Source organism: Melozone crissalis, unplaced genomic scaffold (genome assembly GCF_028551555.1).
Source record: "Melozone crissalis strain CALT ecotype California unplaced genomic scaffold, PUWL_Pcris_2 ptg000254l_1, whole genome shotgun sequence".
Classification (NCBI taxonomy): domain Eukaryota; kingdom Metazoa; phylum Chordata; class Aves; order Passeriformes; family Passerellidae; genus Melozone; species Melozone crissalis.
Window position 1 is genome coordinate 327,844 of NW_026536012.1, and position 16,680 is coordinate 344,523.

Genomic DNA, 16,680 nt, shown 5'->3' on the forward strand with positions numbered 1-16,680 from the left:
GAAACTGAAGTAGTGTGTAATAATTAAAACCTAGTTTGGAGTTTGGGGTGGGGGGAAAGGGGAAAGTCTAAAATGCTGACTTTAAATTAAAAAAAAAATGAACACAAATGAAGGGAAAGCTTTTAACTGGTACACACTGTTCACACCTATATTTCAAGTTTGGAAACGCATATTTTCAAGCAGCAATACAAAAAAGTATCCATGAAGAATGCATAATCTCTGAAAAAATTATGAAAACATCCCTGCTACCATTACATTTCTAAATACAAAACTTGACTACCATATTTTGTTGCTTCTGTGTAGCGAGAGAAGTTCATTTTCAAAACAGATAAAATTCAGTCTTTAGGTGTGAATGGTATGAATGACAGTCTCTTTTTTTTTTTTTTTGTTTTGTTTTGTTTTTTTCAATTTCTTAGTTGTTTTAGGATCCTTAAGCATGCAAGCCTCGGAGAGGAAGGCCCGACGAGGGCAGGGTTGGCTTTATGACATCCAGTTTAGGACAGAGCTGGGAAAGCCTCTGGGTCATCTACGTCAGGAGCAGAAGCACTTGACTGAAAGAGAAACATCACACAGTTATTGCCTGCAGGCAGAGGTGGCAGCACCTCGGGGACGGAGCAATCACTACAAAAACAACCCTTTTTTATTTATTCCAAGCATTACAACGCCTTCTATACTGGTTTTTTTTATCTGGAGAGGAATTGTAGGCAAATTGATGTTTGCACATCATTGTTGCACAATTCTCTTCTTAAACAAATCTCTGGGTTGGAAGGGACCTTAAAGATCATTGAATTCCAACCTCCTGCCATGGGTTGATCCTTCCCTGTGGACAATCCTTACTGAGGGACACAACTGAAAAGGCCCTTTCTGGAGCACAAATTAAGTTTTTCATATTTAATTTTTCTCAGAAACCAGGTGTTGATTAAAATAATTTTTGTGCCAAATTTTTAGCCCTAAAATTTCACGCATTAGCCAAGGATCTCCTCAGTAGTTTTCTGAAAGACTCTGCACCACATCTAAAAACCAGAGCAGAAATAAGGAATTTCATACTCTTGGTCTTTGGAGAAGAATAGGAAGATAGTGGAACTTTCTGTCATGGTATTAATTTATCAAGAAATATATTTAAAATGAGAGTTGCATCAACACCTGTAGCTGCAGAGTCTCTGCCTTACCTAAGACTCCACAGGCCACAAACCAGAATTAAAAAGTAACTTAAGCCACAGGCTCAGCATCTCCAGTTGCTCAGCACACAAGAACAGGAACAGCCAGAAAAAGGAGGGGAGTTTTGGTCCCTGATCCCAGGGAATGCTCATGCAGAGCTCACCCACCTGGTTGGGCGTGTGGATCACATCAAACTCCTTGACCAACTGCAAGGAAACAAAAGCAACACAAAGTCAGGTGCAGGAAAGCCTGGAATTACTTTATGGCAGCATTCTTGAAGAGTATTAGTGAAAGAACTCAAACCAAGCCACCACTGTTTAATTTCAATTCCTTAAAATATTCTGATACTGTTGTCAGGAGAGAGCTTCCCAACTAATAAACTAAAATTTGTGAAGTCTGTGTCTGCCAGAAGGGACAAAACCAAGCAAATCTGTGTGAAGGAAACCACAGCACACAGACTGAGCCCATTTTCCAACCAGTAACCATTTGACTGATGCCTTTAAGGCAAGTAAGTGATTCATAATAAATCAAATCTTCACTGTAGCTACACTGCAGTGCCTCAACTTCACATATTGTCTCCCAAACTCCAATGAGTATTTTTTCAGTATATTCCCCTTGTGCCTTAGCACCAAAGAAGGGAAAAACATCACTGGAGGTTAGAGAAAAACCAGGAAGAGCCCTGTTTCCAGCTGGGAAATGTGAATTCCTCAGGTTCAAGATGTGACATGCAGCTGTACAAGCAGTCCTTCACCCCCAGCAGGTCACAATGCACACAGAGTGTCCTGGCTGTGGCTGAAAATAACCAGCACTGGTGGTTCTGCTGGGGCACCACCTCAGGCAGCTCACGGTACATCCAGACCTGTCCACGCTGGGAAGTCATTCCTCAGGTTCAGACACAAAGACAGGCACGCTAAAAATCCACCCTCCCTTGTTTGTGTTTGGTGACAGCACTGCTCCAACCTTTTGTGCTAACAGCCTGGTTTATAGTCAGCTTTGCACAGAAGGGCTTTCACTTGGGCTTAAAACACTCGGTTTGCTGGCAGAGAAAAGGAAGATGGCAGCAGGGCGGGAAAAGGAAGATGGCAGCGGGACGGGAAGGGGAAGAGATGGCAGCGGGACGGGAAGGGGAAGAGATGGCAGCGGGATGGGAAAAGGAGGATGGCAGCGGGATGGGAAGGGGAAGAGATACCAGCGGGACGGGGAGTGAGGGAAGGCGCCAGCGGGACAGGAAGATGAGGATGCCAGCGGGACGGGAAGAGGGAAGGTGTCAGAGGGACAGGAGGATGAGGATGCCAGCGGGACGGGAAGGGGGAAGGATGCCAGTGGGACGGGAAGCGGAAGGTGCCAGCGGGACAGGAAGAGGGAAGGATGCCAGCGGGACGGGAAGGGGGAAGACGCCAGCGGGACGGGAAGGGGGAAGACGCCAGCGGGACGGGAAGATGAGGATGCCAGCGGGACGGGAAGGGGGAAGGTGCCAGCAGGACGGGAAGGGGGAAGGACGCCAGCGGGACGGGAAGAGGGAAGGCGCCAGCGGGACGGGAAGAGGGAAGGCGCCAGTGGGACGGGAAGGGGGAAGGCGCCAGCGGGACGGGAAGGGGGAAGGTGCCAGCGGGACGGGAAGGGGGAAGGCGCCAGTGGGACGGGAAGGGGGAAGGTGCCAGCGGGACGGGAAGAGGGAAGGCGCCAGCGGGACGGGAAGAGGGAAGGCGCCAGCGGGACAGGGAGTGAGGGAAGGTGCCAGCGGGACGGGAAGGGGGAAGGCGCCAGCGGGACGGGAAGTGAGGGCGGGAAGTGAGGGCCGTGTTCTGGGGTGGGCGGTGCTCACCTTGTCGGTCCTGCCCCCACGGCTGGCCCTGCCCCCGCGGCCCCGGCCGCCCCTGCCCCCTCTGCCGCCGCGCCCGGGGCGGCCCAGATCTCCGAAGTTGATCTCCAGCTGGGATGTGATGTCGTTGGCCGGCTTGCGGAAGTGGTGATCCATGACCGAGTCCTCAGCGTGAGCCTGCAACCAGCACACCTCCATCAGCCGGGGAACGGCAGCAAATCCCCTCCCGGGCACTGCAGCTGGGCTCTGCCAGCACAGCCCCATCACCCACTCCTGCTTTTCCCTTGGGAAACTTGGAATTTCTTAGCAACCAAAGTATTTTGCCTTTGCAAGATAATTCATGAGCTCACACAATCGCTGAGGTCGGAAAAGTCCTCCAGGATTGAGTCCAACCTGTGCCAAATCCCCACCCTGTGACCAGCCCACATCCAGTCCTTCCCTGGACATCCCCAGGGATGGGCACGCCAAACCTCCCTGGACAGCTCCTTCCAATGCCTGACCTCCCTTTCCTGACCTTTCCTTTTCCAAGGGGAAATCCTTCCCAAAATTCCACCACAGCAACATGTCCTTAATCCCAGACCAGACCTACTATTACCAAGCGTACTGGCTTGAATCTCATGTTGTAGCAACTCCCATTTTGTGTCCTGGTTCCACCAATTCCTTCCATTCTTTTTCCACTCTTGATCACCCACCCTGATTTTTCTGCCTGAGGATTCACACTTTTTTTGCTTTAGCCCTTGATAAATATTTAAGGCTAGGGATCTGCTGAGAATCCCTCACTGCTCTGCACTCACTGTAACAGCAAATGAGGCACAGAAAGCTCCAACACAAGGAGGTGAAGGAGCTAAAACACAACCAGTCTCAGCAGTGACACTGGAAAATGTGGATCTCAGCACCTTTCCCAGGATATTCCTTACTGGTTTGTTCCCAGTGCGTTTGGTGGAAAGCTGAGCCTGGAGGAGCAAGAGATGCTCCCAGGAGTTACCCACAGCAGCAACCTTGGAAAATTTCAGTTACTCACTGAACCCACCAGGTGCTTTTAAAGCAGTTATTTCTCCTGTTTCACACAAATAAGATTTCCACGTGCAAGGCAGTTTCTGGCATCCAGGATAATACAAAGAATGTAAAACCCTGCCTATCACAGCTCAGCCGTGGTGTTTTGCAAACATGACAACATCCAACACGTTCCTCCCCTCCAAGGCCCAGCTCCTGGCACAGCACTCATCAATTCCCTGCTTTTCCTACACAAATGCCACGTGCAGGCTCAAGCTTCCCAACTCCAACTGACTGCCCTGCTGCAGTTACACAACACTCGGACTTTCAAAGGCAACACATTGTGCAATTAAGCCCTGTGATCTTTAATTACCATTTGTGGAGCCTTTACAAGGCTGCCAGGGGATGGAGAGGTCTGGAGCCAAAGCTGCTGCCAGGGATTCCATGGGTGTTTCCCAATATCCCATCTATCCCTGCCATTCCCCCCTGTCCTCTCCCTGAATCCCCAATTTGATCCAAAACATCCCTTCCCTGCTGCTTTATTTCCAACACATTCCACTGGGATGTATCCCACAGAACAGCTGGTCCCTTCTCCACTCCTCATTTCATTTTTCCTGCCCCTGGAAATTTCTTTGCCTGACTTAGGAAGTTTGTCTCAACAAAGGAAAGTATTCCACACCTCAGCCTGACATGGCACTACTCAAACCTAACACCATCACTCTGTAAAACACTATACCACCTTAGAGATGCTCCAAATTCCTTTCTTGCTATTTCATTTTTTATCACTGCAGGGTACTGAGATTCTATTTCCAACTACTGCTAGCCATGTGGTAATTCCTTTTCCTGGGATTACAAGGAGTGGTGGGATCAGTGGATTTGTGCAATATTTCTGTGTGTTTCCATCCCTTATGCTGTTTTTATTTAAAAACAAATCACTAGTTTACTAAAAATCATTTTGATTTTGGTGTAACCACTGAACCAACCATTGCAAATTCCCTACGTAACCTGATGATTCCTCTATCCAAAGTAATTAAAGGTCATTTAAAACTCCAACAAAAGACTTGGCACATTGTCCTCAGCCTCTTCCATCACTGGGGTGATAAGTCAGACATACTGAACAAGTTGCTTATCCTGAAAAATCTGGGGAAACATTAAATTTCTGATCACTTCTTGAAGGCAGCGCTGCCCTTAAGAGTCTTAGGGAAGGCTGTCAAAAATCAAGAACAAACTACCAAGAGAGCCAAGGGCAGACAATGAGAGATGGAAAAACAGCAGCAACAAAAAAAAAAACAACTCATGATAGAAGCTCTTATGGTAAGGTTTGAAACCAGCAGGATGAGCAGCAAGGGGACCAAAACCATGGTGGGTGCTGGGTGGTGCACAGTGAGACAACAGGCATGGACAGAAAAGCTCCATGATCAGGAAAACTCTTTCTTTTGGGGAGTTTTCAATATCCAAAGGCTCCCTGCTGAAGGGGCTGATGCTCACAGCAGGTATCAGCAGTGACACAGAAAGGATCAGTACCTCATGTGAATCCAGCAGACTCCCCTGCATTTCTGTCATCGCCTTTGTCTGGTGACAGTTGTGTGTCCACGCCAAGTGACAAAGGGAACAAAGGGAGAAAACAAAAGGGAGAAATGAGACTCAACTACACACAGGAACAACAGGTAATCAGGTCACAGGAGCTGCTGGTACAGATGGCACTGAGCACATGGAGCAGCACAGGGAGCAGCTGTGCACGCAGCCAGAGACAGCACGGCATGGAGGTGCCAAGGGTGGAGACAAGAGAAAGCTCAGATGGACACCAAAAACCAGCTCAGATGGATGGACACCAAAGAAAAAGCTCAGGTGGATGGACACCAAAGAAAAGGCTCAGGGGGATGGACACCAAAGAAAAGGCTCAGGGGGATGGACACCAAAGAAAAAGCTCAGGTGGATGGACAGCAGAAGGTTGCCCAGGAGCTGCAGGAAGCCCTGGCAGACACCACACATGCAGGCTGGTCTCCAGCATGGCCACACGTCAGGCACAGAGATGAGAAGAGCTGGGATGTTTGAATCACTGCTCATGGAAATCCTCTGCAGAGCCTTCATTCAAGAGTCATTGCTCCCAGCTCTGAGGAGATGAATCACTCTTTTCCAAAATACATTTCCTAATCTCCCAGTGCAAGCTCCTCTAAGGAAGGATTGGATTAGTGAGGAGGTTTGAAGAGGCACAGCAGGGACAGTGTTCTACTGGGTATCAGTTTTTCCAGGAGTCCTGGATTCCATTTTTGGGATGAATTTTAGGATCTGTCCACAATATAACTCGTTCCTGGTTTTTTTTGGTAGGAACTGAAGACTCAAGGCACTAAATCAGCTGGAGAGAAAAAGAGGAACTCTGTGCTATGGCATAACCCTTGTCCTGGGAAGAGGCTCCTTGCAGCAGGGCTGCTGAAGATGGATGTCCTGGATGTCACATTAAAGCAGCAAGAACCTGAGACAGAACTGAGTCCATTCTGCCAGTACCTGCAGAGTAAAGGGGAACACAGCACAGACCTCAGCCAGGAGGAAAAGGAGGACAGATCTTCCCAAGGATGAGCAGCAGCAGATCCTCATTCTCCCTTTTCCTCAACTCCTGGGGCATCTCCAAGGAGTTTCCAAGCTACAGGAATGCAGGTGCTCATCACAACACCTCAGATTTCTGGGAGATCATTGGGGCACACAGGGTTTTTCAGCCATAAGAGTATGGAAGATTTGGGGCTAATACCAAAATTTACCTATAAACCAAATCACTTCCATCCATCATCTCCTTCTTACCAATAAGAATCAGAAAAACCTTAATTTCTTGACTCCTAAGTACATCCAAGAGGACAAAGAGAGGAAACAGCAGGTGATTGGTGGTTTTTTAAAACATGTTGCCTTCTAAAGCTGCTCACAAAGGAGCTGCAGTGGAAGCTTTCCTAAGGCCTGTATTATAGAGCTATTCTCCTATAATCCTGAGAGCAAATCCCCACACTGCTTCCCATGGGATCAGGGAACAATGAAGAAGGGAGATGGGGAGACACATCTGCTGGCTGGACAATAAAGCAGGCTACAGGCAGCTCAATTTGAAGGCACATTTGTTAATACCTCACTTTCATGCTTACGCAGCAAGAGGCCGTTACCTTCTTGTGTGATGGTGCTAAAAATATCCAACTTGTTTATTTGAGAAGTTCACCTCTTAAATAGAACAATCTACTAATTATGTCAGGTCTTCACGGCAGTAATTTGATTATTAACAGTTCTTCTTCAGATTTTTTGTTATTGTTTTTTGCTTGGTTGTTTTGTTAGGTTGGTTGTTGTTTTTTGAGTTAACTGATTCAGTTTTCAAATGGAAAATACAGTCTGGATTTTTCTAGCCTCTAAATTTCTCACAAGTAGCATCACCTTTACTATTAAATAGGCTCATATATTAAAAAAAGTGCTCTCAGATGAGTAAATGTCAAATAAATCTGATTCAGAGAGACTGAGGGAATTTGAAGAACTCCAGATTTAGTAAATCTTGGTAAAGTACATAAATACTTCTGTTTAATACATTCTTTCAGCACACAGTAACATGAAATGTAACTCAAATTCCCTTTTCTACCCAAGCCAGAGAAAGCAGCATTTAGTGAACAGCTCAGAGGAGACACAGCCATGCAATCACTCCAAGGACTGTCCCACACAGCAAGGAAACAAACAGCCTGGTCTGTCACCAAGTCAGCCTCACTGGGAGCTCAACCAGAGCAGAAATGGAACTTTCACTGAACTCTGAGCAGTGCCCCCCACCCTGTATTACATCCTAGCTCCCAGGATAAAAATTGGCAAGGTGTGAAAAAGCAGGAATACATTTTAGAGAGCAAACAGAGTATTACACACTATCCAGGCACTTCAAAGGACTCAGCACCATCAGTATACAAAGTTGCTGCCACCAATCTCTTTAAGTGAGCTACTTAACATATTACAGAGTGCTAAAAACAAAGATTAGAACCAAAGATTAGCACAGTCTTGCATTACAAAACAAGAGCCCTCAGCACTTCCCTCCCTGGTGCATCTCCCCTCGCCACTCTTGGAACAGAATAATGAACATTATGCGATGCCTGAAGTGAGAAACTACAAATTTAAAACAATTCTACAGCAGCTAAGCGAGTGTCACTGGAGCACATAAATCATTCCAACTGCCTCCCCAAGAGCTTGTCTGTGTCACAGCACCAAGTGAGGAGACACCCACACCACCAATTTCAAATGCACAGTTGGGTTTAAGGTCTCTGAGGCATGACCAGTCCTCCTTCAAGCTGACATCACTTAGCAGGTACCATGAACCTGTGCACTGCAGAGCAGATGCTAAATAACACAAGCTGCCTTTTTTAGGAAGCAGACTTGACAACATTCCGCTAGAACTCTCACCAAGAGGCAATTCTCACAAAGCTAAGGGCACAGCTCAGCTCCTGAAGCCAGCCACAGCCAGAATGGCCACTTGTGCTACTGCAGCAGTTCAATGCTGCTAAAGAATGCTGCTCATATGAACAAGAATGAAGTTCAAATTAAAACGCTGCTCCCACTTTCTAAACTTCCTACAACACGTCAGCATCTCCCAAAATGGAGCTTCCACTCCAAAAAATGCTCATCAACAGCAAAAGCCTCACAAGGTGGAGGCTCAGAGTATGGAAAGGCACTTTACCTCCTCGCTCTTTGACTTGTGGAGCACAAATCCTTTTTTCCATTGCCCATCAGCTCCCTCGTTTGGTTTGCGGATGTTGAACTCGACTTTTGCACGATCCTTGCTTTGAATGGCTTTCCACTCATCCAGGGTCATCTCCTTGGGGCCTTCCTCCTTCACTTCTTCAACCTCGTTCTCCCTGTGGTCAATTCAGGCACATCATGGTCACAACTGAGCATTTACGCTCTGCATACAATTCCAACCCCATGTGCTGGCTGGTACCAGATTATAAATTGAACTTTGTCAAGGATTTAGCAGTTAAGGGGTGAAAATATGAACACCACTTCCACCACGGGAAAATTCATCTCCTTTAGAGGGAGTGCCAAAAAAATTACACCCAGCCACCTCTGAGCACAGCAAAATGTTAAAATTAAAACTGGCACATGCCATCAAATCTCCACATTACTGTCAATTTTATTTCCAAATCTGAAAGCCCAAATTCTGGCGTGACTTGTTTGGAGCTCCTTCCCCCTTTCTGAAACACATCTCACATAAACATTCAAGTCAAAGCAGTGAAAACTTGTTCTTCCCACAGTTTTCAAGCTTTTTAGTATTTTAAAAACCAGAATTTAAGAAGCTTTGGATAATTTGCTTCCTTTGTTGAACCAAAGATATATTCAAGCAAGTTTTACTTCCAGCTAATTTGGAAAAGTAACTGCACACACGTTATTTGTGAGATACAGCACATCTCCCTATTGCCAAAGGCTATTTTTAAGTAAAACACACAACCACTGTGCTCAATAACAGATCATATTCCAGCCACTGGAAGCCTCTGGTCATTGTTCAGTGTGTTTATGCAACTGAATTTCTGATTTATAGGAAACCAATGCTGTGTATGTGCAGCAAAAAGATCATGCAAGCCTCAATATCAAAGGTTTTCATTTGACAGCCATTAATTTTGAACAACAATGCAAAGGTTTTATGTCAAATTACCCATATTTCAACTTTTTCTCACTGTGTAGGAGAGAATGATTTTTGACATAGGATGTAATCAGAATTTGTTTTGTTCTAGCCAAAGTTTGTTTTACTGCAGTAAAACATGCTACAGTTCTGCTGAAACTCTGAGAGCAAAGATCCACATAAAACCAGACAATTAAAAAGTTACCCATGTGGAGATGCTTTTTTATATAGAGGAACTTTTCAGCGAGGCAACCAAGCCATGGCAAACACCTTAGGAATCATTAGGAACAAGTACTTCAAAATTCTGTTTGAAGTTTTTGAGCCCTCTTCAAAGCCCACTCCTCATTAAAATACAACATTAGTCACACTAGGCTACCATAAAATTTTGTATTGTATTTTACATCAACTCAGTATCACTAAGGCGCCTTCTGCTTCTCTGGTTACTCTTTCATTCACCCAGTCCCTGGTTCCTCCTGTAACAGTGTCCAAGTGAGATGGGAAGAGACCCAGGTAACTTTGAAAACTGCCTGGACAATGAAAGATACAACTTTTCTCCTACAGCTCAGTCACACAGTCTCCAAGGCTGCTCTGGAAAATTAAGTTTAAAAAGTTGCCTTCCACTGGAATTTCTGTCCCATTTGCTTGGTGCTGCTACCTAGTCTGAGCACAGACACTTTTGGATTTGGAATCTGGAGCTGCAATCTCAAGACTCAAAGTGTATTAGAAATTATTATTAATAAATAAATAAATAAATCTGAAAGAGCCTGCAGGACTCCAAGGAACAGTTTAAAGGCAACAATTTCCAGACACAAGGTTTTTAAGGAGACTCATTCAGCAGCACTGTGGATGATCTACTGTTAATCTGAGTTTGGCCAAACAGATGTGGAATAAATAGCAGAGGTTAAAGGGAATGGAGCAGCACCTGTGAGGTAACCCAGGAGCACGGAGAGGGTGGTACTCACTTGTTTTCAGAATCAGCAGGCGGATGCTCCTCTCCCTCCGGCGTTTCCTCAGTTACAGCTGACTGATCCAATTCACTGCAATTACATAACGGTGGGAGTTGGGCCTTTTTTACAACTTCATCCCTCTTTAAAGCTATGTAAGATTAACCATCAAGATCTACTGTGGATTTACTGTTTCAGTAAGGATTGGTGCTCTCTGTGCCTTTTAAACTCTATGCTTTTCACTTAACTAATGGTTTTCCCCAATGCTTCCTACTACCCCTCCTGAAAGGCTCCCACTGTCCCAATACAAAATGGATCTGGGCATTAAAAATAGATCTCAATGGGACAGTTGAATTTTTGTATTACAAAATGTGTGTTTATCCTGATCAAAATTTACTAAAAGTAGAACAGTTTCATTTTAACCAAGAATTGTTACCAAACCAGCACAAGACCTCCCAAACTTCCCCAAAACTCTGGTTGAACAGTGAAGCTATTCTTATGCTACAAGAAATCGCTGGGGTTTTAAACTCTGCAGAAGCGTGGCAAAAACCATGGAGATCAAAGGCAAAAATGCAGCTCAATCTGGGTGTTCTGCAAGCCATAATTAGGGCTGATTAACATAGTGCTAACGGACAGGATACTAACGTTAGCTCGTCTTTGACGGTTCCCCAGTTGTGTGATCCGCTGCCACCGCGCTTGTCCTCGTGCTTTAGGCCGCTGAAATGTGAATGTGAAACAGAACTAACAAAACTGAGTTAACATTATAGTGTCCAGACACAGAAATTCAAAAGATCAATTTTAAACGGGGGGCAGGGAGGTAAAGGAGAGCCACGAGGGACAGGAAAAGGCAAAGACTCACGATCTATCGCTGCCACTGTGTCTGTCAAATTCCCGTTTGCCACGAGAGTCAAAGCCGTCGCCTCGGCCCATCCCGCGCCCGCGGCCGCGGCCCCGGCCCAGGCCGCCACGTCCACGCATGGGCCGGTCCAGGATGGGTCTGCATGGAACACACACAGGTCAGGATCCACCCCAGAAACACACAGCATCTCATGCTCTCGTCCCTCTCTGAGGATTTTATTTACTTGGTTTTGCTTTGATTATTACTGTCTGGAAGCTGGGTCCAGTGATCGGCTTCCAAAAATGTACCGTGTACTTCACGGTCCTTTTCATCCCTGAGAACTTTATTTACTTGTTTTTCCTTTGATAATTAGTTTGTAGCTGGGTTCAGGCTCTAATTTCAGGTAAATCACTCCTCCATCCCTGGAAGTGTCCCAGGCCAGGCTGGAAGGGCTTGGAGTAACCTGGGATAGTGGAAGGTGCCCCTGCTTGTGGTATGGGCTGGTACCAGATCACCTTTAAGCTCCCTTCCCACCCAAACCATTCTGCAGCTCCATGATTTTAGAATCTGGAAACAAATACTCAGGATTGTTGTTTGTGTCTTCTGGCACTAATTCCAAAATTCAATCTTTGTATTCTGTTACATAATTAACTGATGTTAAAACTTCAACTAAACTCACTTTTATCCAACTTACTTTTAAAAGGATTTTAACTTTGGCAACTAAAACATTAATATTTGAACATTACTCAAATTCTGGCTGCCTCACAATACTCAAGACAGTTTAAATTTCACATAGATCTAAGATGGCTTCACCACTTCCAGGTCTGAAGCCCCTGCAGCCAGGGTGCACACACCTACATGGACAAACTTTTGCTGGCTTTAAGTCAGCTGTGCAAATTAAAGCCACAGCTGTAACAGCAAACAAATCTCATCCTGCAGGAAGCAGCTATGTTTGGGTTCCCTTCCTGAGCTACCTGCTGTAGATGTAGAGAAATATGGTGAATATCCCGATTTAAACCATAATTCGGTTACACCTATGACCCTGTTCACACACATCACTCCCAGGCTATAACTGAAGTTTGCAAACAAAACCATGGCAAAGGGAAGTGTTATCACTTGCATGACAGGAATTCAATCCTGATTCAATCAGCTTCTTTACCTGAGCAGCAGAAGGCAGGACAGCCTGCCTGTCAGAGCTAGGAAAGCTGTTTATGAACAAGCCAAAACTCTTACTTATCCACGGAGAACTCTCCTCCGTCGCCCTTGTCCTCGGCGGGTTTCTCGAAGCGGCGCTCGCGGGGAGGCCGTCGCTCGGGTCTCCTGTCGATGGGTTTGCCCTCGCCCTGCTGCTGCTGCTGCTGCTGGTCAGGCCTCCTGCCAATCCTCCTTATCCCTGCAACATCAGGCCAGACACATCAACGGAATGTGCAGTGCTGGGGACAGATACCAGCCCCGGGCAACCGAGCGGGAAGAGAAGTTTTATTGCTGCATTAACTGAGCAGCCCCACTCCCACCTGGCTCTTCTCGGTCCCTTTTTCACCCGGGATTTCAAACTGGGTTTGACTGAGAACTCAGGTAATCCCTAATGAAACAACAGGGTCAACTTTCAAACAAAGAGCAAGGTAAGCAGGATTTTATTACTGTTTTTTTCCACTGAAAGGTGCTTTTCAGGTAAAACAAGTGGGTTTCATTTGAAGAACAGCCAAACAAAGCGAGCATCACCTCACTGGCCCGAGGACCAGTCAATCCTGTGCTCCCTAGGACAGTCATCCTGTGCTGCTCTAACAGCTGGAGCCCATGATCTTGGAGGTGCTTCCCAACCTGAATGATCCTGTGATTCTGTTCTTGGAAACTCTTCTGGGCAGCAGTGCCACCACCTGTCCTGGAGAGGTGTCACCTGCAGGTGCTGGTCAGTGACTAACCGGGCTCCTCACCCACATGGATCCTCCCAGCCCAACATTCCCTGACAAAGATTCTCCTTCTGGAGCACTCCTCAAAATAGCTGAGAATCCACAGTGCCACCGAGCTGCCCAGCCTTCTTCCTCCCTGCCTAGGCCTCCTAAAAGGGTTTTTATTGCAAATAAAAACCTCCCGTGGGCATTCTCTTCTCTACCAAGCCCTCTCAAAGATCTAGCACAGTTTTCTTTTCCACTCATGTGAAAGGCCTTGTTTACTCTTCTTTAAAAGATGAGGACAAACACATTTCTTACACCATTTTCTTGCCAAAGCACTGGCTCCAAAATTAACAAACCAGCTTTTAAATTCAAAGCTGATTTTTAATTATTTTTTAAAGAACCGAGTTCCTGCCTAGCAAGCAATGTCAAATTTGGGTGGGGCCACAGAAGTTGCAGTTGTAATGATATCCAAGCCAACACACCCAGATGAACAATGCCTCCCTCACCTTCCAAGCCGTGTTTAACATGAAGTTTGCATGGCACACGGAGCTCCCCGAGCATTCCCGACTCCCTGGGGAAGCAAGGGGTTAAAGCCAGCGGGCTGCACTGGGAGAAGGGCTCTCCAGGGGGGACGGGCATTCCCGGTGAGCAGGAGAAGCAGGGAGAGGAGCAGGCATGCTGCAGAACTGGAATGGAACAGCCACGGCTTCTGAATTTCGAGTTCAACGCCCTGCACTCAGAAAAACCCGGCTCCTGCTGAAGCCTAACCCAAAATACGAGTTATTTCTCAGCATCGCCAAGCTTTGAACTGCTAATTCAGCAGGCAAATCACTTGCAGCCTTATGGAGCAGTGGAATAGCTTAAAATACACTCGCACAGGAAACAAACCCTGGCATCGAGCACCTTTATGATGCCAGAACTGCAAAAACAGCCACGCACAAAAATAGACATTTTCAAACTTGACTTTGTTTACCACACTGCTACAACAGCAGCCCCGACTTTCTCTGTTTCACTACCACAACAAACCACGAAAATAGTTATTTTTCACACTGCTCTTGAAAACAAGCTGTGAAAATCGGAAGAGGGGCTGCCCAAAGCCCTCCTCCTGTGGCGCCGAGGACTCTGCGGTGTCCCAGGTGTACCTCGTGGGGCAATCCTGCACCCCGCTAAGGCTTCCAGAGGACACTGCCTTGGAGAACTGGGACTCCGGACAAACTATTGCATCCCTCACACAGAAAGCACTCCTAACGTTAATGGGCACAACATCCACGAGCAAAGAGTATTTCTAACATGCTCCTAAATTTGTCTTCTCACAAGCTGCTTTCGAATATTTACAAGACCCACTTTCCAAAACGAATAACATACTAAAATTATTTATTTCTTCAACAGCATAAACCAGCGGAGAATCAGAACCACTTTGTAACATAAATGCGGAAGCATTAAGATGCTCTTATGTTGCACCGTGCTCTGTGAAAAGCTTGCTGAAATTGCACTTAACCTGTTATTTATTCCCTTGTTCCCACGTCCCCTGCTGCCACCACGCTCCGATGGGGTTTTTTTCCAAGGATTCCTTGGAGCCCGAGCTGTGACCCACCTGCCGAGCGCTGGAGTTTGGGCGCGGTGGAGCCGCTGCCCGCACGGGACGCCATGTGCCCACATCCCTCCCTGTCCATGTGGGGCCCGGCCTCCCAGCTCCCAAAGCGTGTTCTTCAGTCTCTTTGTGCTTCAATCTCCTTTTTCCAAAGTTTTTCATGTCAGATGTCGTGAAAATTTAGAGAAACTAAGAATTCGTGCAAGTGATTATTTAAATATAGAGGAAAACAGGAAGATGGCTATCAACGCTGTTCCCCTAGAAAATGACCCAAACGGATCTTGGAAAGCAAAGAAACTTCCAGATATCCTGTAAAATCCATCGGAGCCCCAGAAACACGAGTCAAGACCAGGACACAAGGGTGGACGGGGCTTGGAGCAACCAGGCCTAGTGGAAGGTGTCCCTGCCCAGGGCATGGGGTGAACGAGAAGGGCCTTTCCAACCCGAACCACTCCAGGATTCCATGTGCCGGTTTTATGGGATATCGGAAAGAATTTTTTCCCTGGGAGGGTGGGTAGGCCTTGGTACAGGGTGCCCAGAGCAGCTGTGGCTGCCCCGGGATCCCTGGAATGCCCAAGGCCAGGCTGGACGCGGCTCGGAGCAGCCTGGGCCAGTGGAAGGTGCCCTGTGGCAGGGATGGAACGGGATGGCCTCTCCCATCCCTTCCAACGCGAGCCACCCCGCGATTCCCCTCACGGCTGGCCTTTCCCATTCCGCGTTGCCCCTCTCCCTCCCGCGGGCACGGAGGCAGCCCCAGCCGCCCCGCACGCCCGACTCCATTTTGCGCGGGCCGAGCCGCGGGACACGTGGGGCCGGCCGAGCCCGGAGCCGCCGCCGCCGGCCCCGCGGGCGCCCCGGCGGGCTCCGCCATGCGCGGCCCCACGTGCGGCTCGGCCCTGCCCCGGCCCCCTCCGTGCGGCCCGGCTGACCCTCCCCGCCGACCCCCCGGCCCGCTCACCCTCCTTCCGCAGCGGCGCTCCGGGCTGGCCCCCGCCATCCTCCCGGCGGTCCCCGCCGGCGAAGGGCGGCAGCGGGTTCTTGCGCTCCTTCTGCGACTCCCTGCGCAGCTGCTTGGCCGCGCTGCCCGCGCCGCCGCCCGCCTGGCCTGCTCCGCCAGCCCCGCCAGAGGAGCCGCTCTGGGCGCCCGCCGGGCCGCGGGCCCCGCCGCCCGCTTGGCTCCCGCCGCCGCCGCCGCCGCTCTCCTTCCTCCGGCTCTCCGCCGCGCGCAACACCTCGAAGGGGTCGGACTCGTCATCGAAGAGCTGATCGAAGCGGTTGGTGACGACGCACCCGAAGCCCTCCTGCAGGTGTCCGGGCATGATGGGCCCCCGTCGGCGGGATCCTGCGCGGATGCTACCGGGCCCCCCGCGCCCTGCTCGCTGCCGCACAAGATGGCGGGCCCTGAGGAGACGCGCTTCTCTTCCGGCGCGGCCACATCCGGGCACCCCCACGGGGCGGGCGCTGCAGCGCCGCCAGCGGCCGCGCCGCGAACTGCGCGCGCATTGTGTGAGGCGGGCGCGGGGTTTCCCGCCGTGGGCTCTACCATCGGGGAGAACGGGGGGGAACGGATCGACGGGGGAGGCGGAGGGGGGACGCGGGGCGGGGCGGAGCACCGCACCGCGCCCCCCCCCGCCGACCCCCTCGACCCTCGCGCCTCGCCCGCAGATGGTACCTCCCTCGTGAGGGCTCCCTCAGAAATAAAACCTAAATAAAGCGGAATTTAAAGATTTGGCGTTATTAACTAATAAAAGTTGATTTCTAGGCCTTGATCTGAAAGTTATGATAAGATTTGCCGCTTTCGTGGGCATTTCTGCTCATCTAA

The 16,680-nt window shown here is 48.5% G+C and overlaps 1 protein-coding gene across 2 annotated transcripts; it reads right to left on the reverse strand.

The window, feature by feature from the left end:
• Nucleotides 1-120: 120 nt before the first annotated feature.
• Nucleotides 121-16,294, reverse strand: SERBP1 (SERPINE1 mRNA binding protein 1). Of its 2 annotated transcripts, none has more exons than XM_054294537.1 (9): nt 15,817-16,294; nt 12,606-12,765; nt 11,394-11,531; nt 11,180-11,275; nt 10,553-10,627; nt 8,652-8,829; nt 2,984-3,157; nt 1,326-1,364; nt 121-551 (listed from the first exon to the last, which is right to left on the reverse strand). In XM_054294537.1, the coding sequence occupies exons 1-9, from the start codon at nt 16,175-16,177 to the stop codon at nt 495-497; spliced, it is 1,278 nt and encodes a 425-aa protein (XP_054150512.1). In that variant the 5' UTR covers nt 16,178-16,294; the 3' UTR covers nt 121-494. The 2 variants fall into 2 exon arrangements, with proteins under 2 accessions (XP_054150512.1, XP_054150513.1); XM_054294538.1 differs by having other exon boundaries at nt 11,180-11,251; nt 15,817-16,293.
• Nucleotides 16,295-16,680: the final 386 nt, after the last annotated feature.

Excerpts from the sequence above, each read along its gene's own strand:
- SERBP1 (XM_054294537.1), bottom strand. The coding sequence starts at position 16,177 with ATGCCCGGACACCTGCAGGAGGGCTTCGGGTGCGTCGTCACCAACCGC. Across the intron at positions 12,766-15,816 it reads AGCGCCGCTGCGGAAGGAGG|GGATAAGGAGGATTGGCAGG; the intron begins GTGAGCGGGCCG and ends CTGATGTTGCAG. Across the intron at positions 8,830-10,552 it reads CCTGCTGATTCTGAAAACAA|GGAGAACGAGGTTGAAGAAG; the intron begins GTGAGTACCACC and ends AATTGACCACAG.